This window comes from Sorex araneus, chromosome X (assembly GCF_027595985.1).
Source record: "Sorex araneus isolate mSorAra2 chromosome X, mSorAra2.pri, whole genome shotgun sequence".
In the NCBI taxonomy this organism is placed as follows: domain Eukaryota; kingdom Metazoa; phylum Chordata; class Mammalia; order Eulipotyphla; family Soricidae; genus Sorex; species Sorex araneus.
The window spans coordinates 49,736,561-49,750,794 of NC_073313.1; the positions used below are offsets into that span (position 1 = coordinate 49,736,561).

Genomic DNA, 14,234 nt, shown 5'->3' on the forward strand with positions numbered 1-14,234 from the left:
ATTCCCAGCATTCCATATGGTCCTCTGAACACCGCCAGGAGTGATTCCTGAGTGCAGACCCAGGAGTAACCCCTGAGCATCGCCGGATGTGACCCAAAAAGCAAAAAAAAAAAAATAACCCCTGAGTGTCACCAGGTGTGGCCCCAAAACAAAAGCAGATCCTATTCACAAGAGACAAAGGTAATATTCATAGGCTCCAGAAATTAGAATGTGGACACATTTGGGGGGGGTAACCATTCAACCCACAACAATATGTTTTCAAGCTCTTTAGGAATTACACCAAGTAGATTTTTATAAGCAGTTACATCAAATATAGCTTGTGCTATGTGAATAGATAATGTGATGATAATAATCTCAGAGCATGATTTTATAGTCAACCTATCTTGCGAAGTATATCACTTGGAAAATAATAAAATAATGAAATATTTTATGGGGTTAAAAATGGGGCCCTTGGAGGCTGGAGTGATAGCACAGCGGGTAAGGCATTTGCCTTGCACGCTCCTGACCTGGGTTTGATTCCCAGAATCCCATATGGTCCCCTGAGCACCGCCAGGGGTAATTCCTGAGTGCAGAGCCAGGAGTAATCCCTGTGCATCGCCAGGTGTGACCTAAAAACGGGGGAAAAAACTTGGCCCTAGTATTCTTTTCAGAATAAATGTAGGCTTCCCCACAGTTCTATCTTTCCAAAGAGTAGTTTAGTACAGTTATAAATTGCTGCCACCATTTACCCATTGGTACATTAAAGGTAATCTAGTAATTTATAGTAATGGATCAGAGTGTTCACCAAAATGATGATTTAGTGTCTCTTGCTAGCTGCCCAGAACACTGAGCTTTATGTGAAACATGTTAAATGTGCATGTATATAAAACATGATTTAATACATCACAAGTTAGTTTTTGTTTCCTGTAGACTTAACTTTCTCCCTGAACACTGCCCAATTAATTTTAATTAAGTGAAATTCTTTGTCGGGAGGTTATTTTGTTGCCATCTGGCCACCTGCATGTTTAAAATAGGTTTATATCTCTACCTTTCTGGGGTCATTATTATTCATTATAAGTATTCCCTATGTGAAGCCAACAGGCATTGAAGAAATGTCCCTGCAAAGTAACAAATAGAATGAATTCTTCATTTAAACAGCTTCATCTCATTGTGATAGTTTAATGCTGTGCTCTGTGAAATGATAAGCAGTACTGTACCAATCAAGACTTAATTACTTTATTGGATCATGCTCTGTGCCTCTACTTTCATGTTACTCAGAATATGGAGAGTGTTTTCCTCAATATTTTTCCTTTATTTTCATGGAAGGCTAAAATATTTACAAATAGCACCTCTTCCTTTGATCTTGCAGAAATATGGGTACATTTTTTCTTCAATGTGCAAGGGGTTGAGTTTTTTTCATATTGGGTAGATGAGTTACAAGCAAATGAATATTTTATATGAAAGTATATATTCTATCGTTGATTAATGTTAATTGGACGTTTATCATTAAAATTGCTGTCAAGAACTGATTAGGGCCAGGGTGATAGCAGGTAGGGCATGGAGCTCACCCTGGTTCTATCCCTGGCACCCTATTTGGACCCCCAAACACTGCTAAGAGTCAACACCAGGTGTGGCTCAAATTATTCCTGCCAAATATTGCCAAAAAAAGTAAAATAAGATGCTTTAATTTTCATGTTCCTAATGTTTAATTGAAATCTATTGAATATTAGTGTTTTTTTTTTCATTTTTCTACATTTATAGCTAAGAGTCAGAGTTAGAAAACTTAAAGACAGCCAGGGTTCCCTCCCACAGAGGCAAGGTGGGAGACTGGGGGGGATACTGAGATCATCCGTGGTGGAGAATGGGCACTGATGGAGGGATGAGTACTCGAGCATTGTATGACTGAAACACAAGCACAAAAGTTTGCAAATCTTTAACTGTACCTCACGGTGATTCACTAATAAAAAAATGCTAAAAAATACCAATGGCAAAAAAAAAAAACGGCCAGGGTTGTGGCTCAGCTCTTTAAATACAAAGCTCTCAACTTGCATGTGTGATACCCTAGGTTCAATTCCTGACACCACAAATAAATAAGTAAATAACTATAAATAGATTGTATTCTTTACTACTGAGGAGGACTCTAGAAAGCTTAAAACAGTTCGTTTACAAAGAACCAGTTAGTTCCAATAATTCTCAGATTAGAGCAGTGTTTCCCCAAGGGAATACTGCCCCCTTGGGGGAGCACTGGAAAGATCCAGGGTTGTTGCTTTTTGTTTGTTCATGTTAAAGAAGGAAGATTTCCAGGACTGGGCACTGAATGCTTTATGTGGGGGAGGGGGTGAAGCAATATCGTTTTTATTGGAACTTATTTAGAAAGATGTGAATGATTTTTTTTCCTGAAAGGGAGTGTCAGGGCAGGTCACTGTCACTGTTACTGTCATCCTGTTGCTCATCAATTTGCTCAAGCGGGCACCAGTAACATCTCCATTGTGAGTAACTTGTTGTTACTATTTTTGGCATATCGAATACACCACAGGTAGCTTGCCAGGCTCTGCTGTGCAGGCGGGATACTTTCGGTAGCTTGCTGGGCCCTCTGAGAGGGATGGAGGAATTGAACCCAGGTTAGCCGCATGCAAGGCAAACACCCTACCCACTGGGCTGTCACTCTAGCCTCACTGTCAGGGCAGGTATATGAAATAAATTGAGGAACCTCTGTTTATAGAGCATCTAGTAGCAGAAATAAAGTGTCCTGATTAATTTTATTAATGATGAGTAGTTCTAATACCTAACCTGATGAATGCCAAAAAATAGTCATTTAATATCACTCATTAATAAATACTTCAAAAACTAAAAAGCAAAGCAATTTAGTTACTAAGAGATATTATACCACAGCAAAGTGATATCTATTTTTAAAATGCAAGTTTATTTCAGTATTAAAAATTATAGTATTATTTATTGAAGAAGACATAGGAAAATACCCCATAATATCCGTATAAGTGATTGTTCAAGTATTCTGTTCCGTCAGAAAGAAAAACAAAGGCAAAAGTAAATCATTGAATTACATCAAAATATAAGGTTCCTGTGCAGCAAAAGAAATTTATTATTAGATCAAAAAGACATCCCACTGAATGGGATAATGTTTTCATACACCATATATCTAACAAGGGCTACAATTCAAGGGTTATAAAAGCTACCCAAAAAATTAAAGCAAGAAAAAAGGGAAAACAGCTCAAAGGACTAGATCTTTACATACAAGAAATCAGATTTTCTCTGGTACCACATTGCCTTCCAAGAACTATCTGGAGTGTCCCCTGGGCACTACCAGATGGAACCCCAAACAAAACAAATTAAAAGGCATACAAATCACCAACAGGTTCATGAAAAAAATTATCAGGGTATGTAGCCAACCCTGGTTCTATGTCCATCACCACATATGGTCCTTGGGCCCTATCAGGAATGATCCCTGAGCACAGAGCAAGGAGTAAACCCTGAGCACTGTCAAGTGTGGTTTCCCTCTCCCAAGCCAAAAATCCTTATTCTAACATTATCATGAAAATGCAAATCAAATAATGTAATCATCAGGGACATGCAAATCTAAACAACAATATATCATCTCACACCACAGAGACTGACACACATCAAAATTCTTTTTGAACAAAGCAACCATTGTTGGCGAGGATATGGTAGGAACGTCAGCTAGTAAGAATGTCTACTGGTGCAGCCCTTTTGAAAACAATATGAACACTCCTCAAAAAAACTAGCAATTGATATGACCCAGCAATTCTACTCAGTACCCAAGAGTAACAAAAGTTGAGAACTGATCTTTAATAGTAATCTTATAGCAGAGGGACATTGTGGTGGAGGTGGTGGAGGGAAGTGGCCACTGTGGAGCAAGAGGTGGTAAAGTGTTATGCGTAAGACCTTATTACAAACCACAGTGCATAAAAGGAAAAGGAAAAATGTCTGTCATAGAAGCAGGCTGATTGGTGGGAGGGAAACTTGAAGACATTGGTAGAGGAAAGTGGACACTGATGAAGGGATTGGTGTTAGAATGTTGTATGCCTGAAACTAAGTCATAAATAATTTTGGTAAATCACCATGCTTCGAAAAAAAATTCAAAATTTTTAGAAGGCTAGCAGCATCAAGTGCTGGAAGGAATGTGAGTTTTTAAAAAGGAAGAAAATCCTTACGCACTGTTGGCGAACTTGTAAGTTGGTCCAGCCTCTATGGAAAACAGTATGAAGGTTTCTTAAAATATTAAAAATAAATCTACCATACAATCTAGCAATTCCACTGCTAGGAATCTATTAAAAGAACACTAAAACACTAATTCATAAAGAGATAATCAGTGGCTAAGGTGCTTGCCTTGTATGAGGCCTACCCAGGTTAATTCCCTGAGCACCACTAGGTGTGACACGAAAGCACAACAGAAAAGGGATGCATGCTTATGTTCTTGCAACACTGCTTACAAAAGCCAAGAAATAACCCAAGTAATTAAGGACCAGAGCAATAGCACAGAGGGTAGAACGTTTGCCTTGCACACAGCCGACCCGGGTTCAATTCCTCCATCCCTCTCGGAGAGCCCAGCAAGCTACCCATGGCGTATTCGATATGCTAAAAACAGTAACAACAAGTCCCACAATGGAGATGTTCCTGGTGCCCGCTCGAGCAAATTGATGAACAACGGGATTACAGTGCTACAGTGCTACCTAAGGACAGATAAGTGGATGGAGAAAATGTGGTTTATATACACAGTGGATTATTATTTATTAGAAAAGGTGGAATTTTCCTACCTGTATGGAATTAGAGGGTCATATGTGAAGTATGTGAAGAGAGAAACAAATACTATATAATCTCTCTTGTGTGGTATATAAAAGAACAAAGGAGGGGAACAGATACAGTCCAAAAAAAAAATCAGACTGGGAATTGAACTAATTTTACCAAGGATTTAAGGAGTCCTTGGTAAAAAGTGTGGAGGTGGGCAAACCCAGATACAATCCCCAGCATCCTATATGGTTCCCTGAGTACCAGCAAAAGAATTCCTGAGTGAAGCGCCAGGAGTAACACTTGAGCATCACCAAATGTGGCACAAAAACAAAAGTATGGAGGGGATCAAGTGGATTGTGGTAGCAGGATATTGGTACTTGAGTAGTGGGTGTAGTATAGTTACATTGTACCCCTAAAACATTTATGGTCTCACAAACCAACGTTACCTCTATAAAAAATAAGGTATACCTCCCAAAGTTAGAAGTGTTATAGAGATAGTGCAAAGAGCTAGCACACATCCTTTACATGCAGGTGGCCCTAATTCAGCCTATCAGCACCAACCTGTGTAGCCCAAAATCAATTCAAAAAGGAAATTCAGTGTTATCATACAGAATATTAATCTAACTAAGAAACAAATTGATTATTTCCTGAAGATACAATATACTGTGAAGATTTTAACAAAATTTGACATCCACTCATAAACGTTCAAGTAACTAAGAACTGTAATAAGGGGCTGGAGCCATAGCACAGCTGGTAGGGCGTTTGCCTTGCACACGGCCAACCCAGGTTCGAGTCCCAGCATCCCACATGGTCCCCTGAGCACTGCTGGGAGTAATTCCTAAGTGCAAAGCTAGGAGTAACCCCTGTGCATCACTGAGTGTGACCCAAGAAGAAAAAAAAAGATACTGGGGCTGGAGCGATAGCACAGCAGGTAGGGCGTTTGCCTTGCACGCGGCCGACCCGGGTTCGAATCCCAGCATCCCATATGGTCCCCTGAGCACGGCCAGGGGTAATTCCTGAGTGCAGAGCCAGGAATAACCCCTGTGCATCGTCAGGTGTGACCCAAAAAGCAAAAAAATAAAGATACTAAGAACTGTAAGATACTTTGATACTGAAATATATATGATACAGTCCTAAACCTAGTAGTATCACTTAATAGGGCCATACCAGAAGCATTTCCAATAGTTTCAGAAGAAGGGATATATGCTCATTATCTGTTACTTTTCCAAATATTAGTCATTATTAGCAGTTAAATAAGAGCAATCAGTAAGAGACATGACTAGGTAAAGAAGATGGAAAACTTTTATTTGCATATTATATAAAATTCTATCACTGTAAGAAATAAGAAAATTATCAATTGAACACCTTGCTAATAATTGTTGTAGGCAGAATATCTACCAGTGGATACTGAAGTTTATCCATGACAGCTTGAGCGAAATTAGGAGTTTTGTATACTCCCAGTATCTTTTCTGCAATATTTATTAATTAAAATGGAAAATATACCAACATAACAGCGGAAAAAGCCAGCAAGACTTACCAAGACCACTAATAAGACGTTGACATCATAAATACCTAATGGAATGAAAAGTGTACAACCTCATTACAGTGATATTCTTGTCCCAAAGCAAAGCAAATAACTAACCATGAGAAAACAACAGAAAAACAAATTGTGGAGATGTTCTGTAAAATATGTCCAGTATGCTATGAAAGTGTGAAGGTCATGGACCAAGGAGATAGTACTGGTGTTAACACTTGTAACCACATAACTTCAATAATAAAATGTTTAATAATAAGCACTGAAAAAAAAAGAATTGAAATGTTTGACAAATTCAGTAAGTAAAATGACATCATGTGTTATCTATTCCATTCCATAGCCGTCTTAGTGTATATGCATTGTCTTCCCAGGTGTTCCGGAAGGACCTCATCAGTGCTATGAAAATTCCAGATTCTCACCATATTAATCCTGACAGCTATTACCTATTTGCGGATACATGGAAGGAAGAGTGGGAGAAAGGAGTCCAAGTACCAGCCAGTCCAGACAGTGTTCCTCAGCCTTCTCTCAGGTATTTTTATTCTTACACCTTTGACTTAGGGAATGAGTATGTTGTGGTTATCTGTATTGGCAACAGACATTGAATAGATCATTAAACATTTATAATATAAAGGTGTATACCATGTTCATCAGTTCACTCAGACTAGTAGTTGATTACATAAAGCTAAGGATAGATCAGTAAGCTCATTTATCTAGAAATATTTTATATTCCCATTTACAGAAGGAAACTCTTTGAAGTTCAATCTGAAATTATGATAAGATATAGGAGACCAGAATTTCCAAATCTGATATAATAATCAGTGCCATGTATTAGTCTTTGAAGAGAATTACATAGACTCATAATAATTCCATTTATACCTAACTGAAGTTACTTCATTATAATAAGGCTTCCTATTAATGGCATCTATAAATAGAGGGCCAGAGCATAAAGGTTTGTAAAGTGCATAAATATAAATGGAGGGGGATAACTGCAACAATTGGATTTGCTATAATCACATAGCCTTCATTAATACTTGAGAAGAAAATTTAAGTATAAAAGGGCCTTTTTTGCCAGAGAAATTAAGTTCAGCTTAGGAGTAATAACTGACTTTGAAAGTATTTTTAATTTCATACCTTTGTTTTTCCAGCTCTGCACAGAAACTGGCATGAAATAAAATGCTTGGTATAAGATTGAGTGGAGGGGTCCAGAGAGATAGTACAGTGGGTAGGGCACTTGCATTGCATGCAGCCAACCTGGGTTCGATCCCCAGCATCCCATATGGTCCCCTGAGTACCACCAGGAGTGACCCCTGAGCATAGAGCCATGAGTAAATCCTGAGCACTGTTCAGTTGGCCCAAGAAAGGAGGGAGTGAATAGAAAAATTAAAAACTAGAACACCAGGGGCCGGAGCGATAGCACAGCGGGTAGGGCGTTTGCCTTGCACGCGGCCGACCCGGGTTCGATCCCCGGCATCCCATATGGTCCCCCAAGCACTGCCAGGAGTAATTCCTGAGTGCATAGCCAGGAGTAACCTCTGAGCATCGCTGGGTGTGACCCAAAAAGCAAAAAAATAAAGTAGAACACCAAATAAAGGGGCTACTAGGACTTCCTGGTTACTATGAGAAATTGTGTATCTATTCCTATTATCTTTTAGATTCTTAAACAGCAGAAATCAAATTCTTGAATTCTCTAAGTATAAGATTATTTTGTTTTCTTTTTGTTTGGGGGCAACACCCACTGATGCTCAAGGGTTACCCAGGAATTACTCCTGATATCACATTGAGACCATATGGGATGACAAGAATCAAACCCGGTTGGTGGCATGCAAGGCAAACACCCTACCCACTGTACTTTTTGTCCAGCCCAGTATCAGATTATTAAGTGCTAATCATGCTCTAGAAATGGTTGTTGAATTATTTCTAGAAATCTAGGCCCAAGCTATCCCATAGACAATCTCTATGCTCTAGTAAGGAAAATGCCCCTATTTGCTGATCACATATCCTGAATATCACTAGTCATCATTGACACCATCTTTTTGTACTAGCACCCACAATCTCAATTTAATTAAATATATTCCAGTAGTGGGACCAGAGTGAGAGTACAGCAGGTAGAGTGCTTACTTTGCATATGGCTGACCCCAGTTCAATCCTTGGTACCACAGATGGCCCATCAAGCCCTCCAGAAGTGATCCCTGAGTGTAGAGCCAGGAACAGTGTAGAGCTGTGGCCCGAAAACCAATACATATTATATTATATATTTATATATATACATATATTAAAGTAGTAAAATAACAAATGTGAGAATTGCTAAGTAAAGATTATAAAGCAGCTATCATTAAAATGCTTTAGTGAGCAATTGTGAATACACAAGAAGCAAACAAAATAATAGTATCCCTCTTTGTGTTCCTCATACTGGCATTTTTTATCTCCTTGTTTTCTTACTACAGGTTGGTGAATTTTATTGATCATTACACAAAACCATTTTTGTTTCATTATTTTAAAATTTCATTTATTCTCATATCTCTTATGCTTATTTGGGTTTATTTTGCTCTCTAGCTTCTTGGGTTGGAATCTTAGCTTCCTCTTTTCCAGTATAAGCATTTGGCATTACATATTTCACTTTTTTTAAGCTGTGCCCACAAATTTTGATGTTTTATTTCATTCACTTGTTTTCCCTTGAGACTCACTCATAGATTATTTTACTTATTCCCTCTCTTTTCCTTTGTTGTTGATATTGTGATGACCTGGATTTACACAGATGCCTGTTTGCTCACACATTTTTAGGTTCACCTAAGATCTAATATCAGATTACTGTGTTTGCATAATTGGCCAAAGTGTAATCACTGAGGTTTGCACTCCTTTAGTTGTAGAGCTTGCACACATTTTCTCCAAGATGAACACTTGTAGTTAAGGTACATAAGTTGTGTTCATAGCGCTTGCCAGGAGTCACTGTGCTGCTCAAACACATGCTCAACAAAAGTCATTCTTCCTGGTTGTAGAAACTGCATCCCTTATTGTGGTTTTTATATACATCTAGCTATAGCATGGCCAGAAATTGCTCGTATTACTTACTCTGGATCATAGACAGCAGATCTTCCAGGATCATGCTTAGTGCATGTGGGACACCAGGAATTAGAACTTGTCATCGTATGCTTGCAAGACTCAACTCCTATGCTATTCCTCCACACCTCTCATAGATTATTTAGAAGTATGACTTTAGTGTCCAGTTATCTTTATGTTACTGATTAGTTTTGACTCCATTATGATGAAAAAACAAACTTTGTCATTCCAAGTTTTAAAATTTTGGTGAGGTTTATTTTATGGCCAATATATAGTATGTCATGATACATGTTCCATGTGTGCTTGAAAACAATGTATATGCTGCAGCTATTAAGAGAAATGTTCTATACATGTGAATATGGTCATATTTGTTGGTCATGTTGAGTTCTTCTATACCTTTCTGGCACTGACCCTTATCCAACCTTATTTCATTTCTATGGTCTCCCTGCCCTGCCTCTAGTCTTGTGCCATGGCATTTACACTATTGTTACCTGTGGCCCCATTGGAATATTCTGGGGTCCCAAAAGGGGAGCTTAGATGGTCCCCAGTTGAGAAAAGTTGTTCTAACCTCTTGATGATTTTGTTTATTCTGTCAATTACTACTAAGTTGAATCTCCAGCTATGGTGTGGTGAGAGTTGTCTGTTTCTAGATTCGGGTCAATCATTTTTGTTTCACAAGTTTTGCAGCACTGTTGTTTGGCACACATACATTTATCTTTTATCATTTTGGTTGAGTGATTAGTATATCAATATATAATGTTCTCCATCTCTGATAATTTTGCTATAAAATCTGCTTCTTCTGATATCAATGTCACTTCATTTGAGCAATGTTTTCATCATATGTATTTCTCTGTTTTATTTATATACTTATAACTTTGGGATTTTTTTTTGTAGACAGCTATATATATTTAGATTCCATTTTTTCAGTCTGCTCTGTAAGTCTCTGTCCTTTAATGGTTTACATTATTTTTTAATAAGAAGGGAGATGATACAGTGGGTTCTGGGGCCAGAGAGGTAGTACAAGTAGGAAGGCACTTGTCTAGCACAAGCTTGACCAGGTTCAATCCCTGGCACCAAGAGTGATCCCTGAGCACCGGGCCAGATATAAACCATGAGCACTGCTGGGTGTGGCTTATAAAACTAGAAAATGTAAAAAATATAATTAAATTTATAAAATTAGATTATGAAAATTAAAATAACAAATGAGTTAACACACCGAACATGGAGTTGACCCATAAAATAGGTGCTAGACATGTTTGCTTCTTTTCCTTTTCATGGTGTGTACTTCTGCTGCTAATACTATATTTTAGTTTAAAAATTAGATGGTTTGGGGCTGGAGCAATAGCACAGCGGGTAGGGCGTTTGCCTTGCACGCGGCCGACCAGGGTTCGATTCCCAGCATCCCATATGGTCCCCCGAGCCCCGCCAGGAGTAATTCCTGAGTGCATGAGCCAGGAGTAACCCTGTGCATCGCCGGGTGTGACCCAAAAACCAAAAAAAAAATTAAAAAAAATTAAAATTAGATGGTTATATGAAAATAGAAATCTCACAAACTCGAGATCAGTGGGTTTCATTTATTTATTTTTTAGCTGTCAACATTATCCATTTAATGACCTAAAGAGTCACTTAGATTTAATGTGTTTATTGATCGGTTAGAGCTTAAGACTACAATTTTATTTTGTGTGTGAAGTTCTTTTTGTATTTTTCCTGTCTTTCTGCACAAATTATCACAATAATTAAAACATAGTCTAAATCTTTCCAAAAGCCCCATAACTTAAATTGATTTTTAATTTAAAAATATTCCTTTAAAATACCTCCAGGATCTAGAAAGATAATAACTCAAAGGACTGTATTCCACCATACACTTAAAGAACTGAGAAGTGACTACTGGATGATAATTTATAATTAAACACAAATGTTCATTTTTGTTATAAAATAGCCATGGTGATGAGGTTCTAACAGTATAGCCCAGAAGAATTTAATGAAGATGAATTTACAGGCATAAATAAATAACATTACTCTGAAGATAAGAATGATGATGTTGTCAGAGAAAGTGTTGTCACCAGAAAGTACATTATAGGAACTCAAAAATATTTTATAGGTTTGAGAAGATAACTCAAAGATACGGCAGAGCCTGGCAAGCTACCCATGGCGTATTGGATAAGACAAAAACAGTAACAACAAGTCTCACAATGGAGACATTACTGGTGCCCGCTTGAGCAAATCGATGAAAATGGGACGACACTGCTACGACAGTGCAACAGTGTAACTCAGATAACTCAGGGGTCCGAGTGCATGTCTTCTGTGTGCAGGGACCCAGATTTGATACCCAGCGCTACATGCCCTCCACATAGCAATGCCGTTTGTAGCTCTAGAAACCTCCTAAGCACCAACAGGTGTGGCTCTGGTACCCTGCAGCAATGATGGATCTACGTAGCACCACATCACCAGCCCCTAGCAATTAACTATCTGGCCCAGTTGTCTAAGTATTGCCAGGAATGATCTTTGGAGCCCCTGAGAACTAACTGCTTGGAGGGAGCCCAAATTGTATTGCAACATTGAAAACATACTAAAATGTTGGAAACTGATCCAAACTAGAAAGGAATATACCAGTTTACCAAGGCATTAAAAGTGCTATTGGGGCTGGAGAGATAGCACAGCAGGTAGGGCGTTTGCCTTGCATGTGGCCGACCCGAGATCGATTCCCAGCATCCCATATGGTCTCCTGAGCACCGCCAGGGGTAATTCCTGAGTGCAGAGCCAGGAGTGGCCCCTGTGCATTGCCAGGTGTGACCCAAAAAAGCCAAAAAAATAAATAAATAAAAGTGCTTATTTTATGTAATGAAAGGAAGCTGCAAGCACTGTACTGTTACTACTTATATAAGGAAATAAAAAAGTTTAAATTCTATTTTCAAATGATAATATATTAAATACATATACCTCGGCCATGTTAATGAAAGTATCATTCATATACACATATATAGTCATAGACAGGTGTGTATAGATGATAGTGGGAATATGACAGCACAACTGTGATTAGAAAAGGAAGAAAGACATGACTATATGCTACTTAAGAGCAGAACCTTTACTGTAAAATACTGGCTGGCAGGCTGGCTGCCTCCTGCCAGCCTGCCTGCCTGACTTCTTCCTTCCTTCTTTCTTTCCCTTCTTCCTTTCCCACTCCCAGCTGTGCTCAGGGTTTTCTCCTGGCTCTACACTCAGGGATCACTCCTGACAGTGGTCAGGCGACCATATGTGGTGCTGGGAATCAATTCCAGGTTGGCCATATGCAAGGCAAGCACCCTAATTGCTGTACTATCACTCCAGGCAAAGTGTGTTGGCTTTTTATTTTTTAATTTTAGTTGTTTGGGGGGACCACACCTGGCATTGCTCAGTCCTTACCCCTGGCTCTTAGCTTTGGGGTAACTCCTCACAGGGCTTGAGGGACTGGACTGTATGTGGTACCAGGGACCAAACCCAGGTTGGCTGCATGCAAGGCAAGTATCCTACCACCTGTACTATTGAGGCTACTAGTAAGTTTTCAGTAAACATTCATTATTGTAAAGAGAATAGGACAAGGTAAAGAAATAAAAATGGGCAGATGTTAGGAAGGAAGAGTGGTGAATAAACAAAATATAGCACTGCACTGTCTGTAGCACTGTCATCCGTTGTTCATCAGTTTGCTTGAGCAGGCACCAGTAACGTCTCCATTGTGAGACGACTTGTTACTGTTTTTGGCATATCGAATACACGACGGGTAGCTTGCCAGGCTCTGCTATGCGGGCAGGATACTCTCAGTAGCTTGCCAGGCTCTCCGAGAGGGACAGAGAAATCAAACCCAGGTTGGCCGCGTGCAAGGCAAATGCCCTACCCGCTATTGAAGATAAGCACAGAAAGGGAAGGGCATTAAAATAAGGAGTATAGAATAAAAGCAAATAGGAGTGGCTAACCTTTTAACCTCCAATCTCTTATTCAAAAAGTATTTTTTTACTTTCTCAAACACATTATTGAAAGAGTTTAGTGTAAGTGGACATATATTAAAACTATAAGTTAACTAAAATAGGAAGGTTGTATGGGGGTTTTACTATTATCATGACAAGTTTTAAATTTTTTTATGAATTTTTCAAATGTGCCTCTTGCTTTATTTTTTAAAAAAATTGATCAACAGGGCCTGGAGACATACAGAGGTTAGGGTGATTGCTTGCATGTGGCCAACTCAAGTTTGATGCTCAGCACTTTACATGGTCCCCTAAATCCCACAGGAGTGGTCCCCGAGTATAGAGCCAGGAATAAGCCCTGAGCACAGCCATGTGTGTCCCCAAAACCAAAAATAAATTGATAAACAGTCAATATTTTTTCTATCAAGTTAGAATTCACATACTATAAAATTCACCTTTTAAAATTGTGTTAGTCCATGGTGATTCAATAAAAAAGAAAAAAATAAAATGATAAAGAACACCCTACTCAAGAAGAAAAAATAAGATAAAATAAAATTGTATTAGTCTTTAGTTTCTTTGCAAAGTTATGCAACTACCTATATTTCCAGAATTCTTTAATTATCCCTGAAAGAAGCCCAGCATCTCTAAATAAACAAAACTTATTTTCCTCTTCGCAGCTTCTCGCAATCACTGTATTAGCTTGTTAACACTGCCATAATAAAGTACCACAGACTGGGAAGTTAGACAACAAAAATGTATTTTCTCAGTATGAAAGTTGGAAGTTCAAGAAGTTGCCATTTTATTTTCCAGTGAAACTTCTCTTTCTGCCTTGTGAACAGTCATGTCCGTATATGGCTTTTCCTCTGTATGTTGGCAGGGAAAGAGAGAGAGATCTCTAGTGTCCATTTTCTTCTTATAAAGATACCTACCATATTAGATCTGAATACATATGAACTTAA

The 14,234-nt window shown here is 38.6% G+C and overlaps 1 protein-coding gene across 2 annotated transcripts in view; it reads left to right on the forward strand.

The window, feature by feature from the left end:
• JADE3 (jade family PHD finger 3) overlaps positions 1 to 14,234 on the forward strand; it is a 159,079-nt gene that overhangs the window by 109,419 nt on the left and 35,426 nt on the right. For both annotated transcript variants that reach the window (XM_055122193.1, XM_055122192.1), the window contains exon 4: positions 6,652 to 6,809. In XM_055122193.1, coding sequence (XP_054978168.1) covers positions 6,652 to 6,809 — 158 coding nt within the window. The remainder of the gene's footprint in view (positions 1 to 6,651; positions 6,810 to 14,234) is intronic.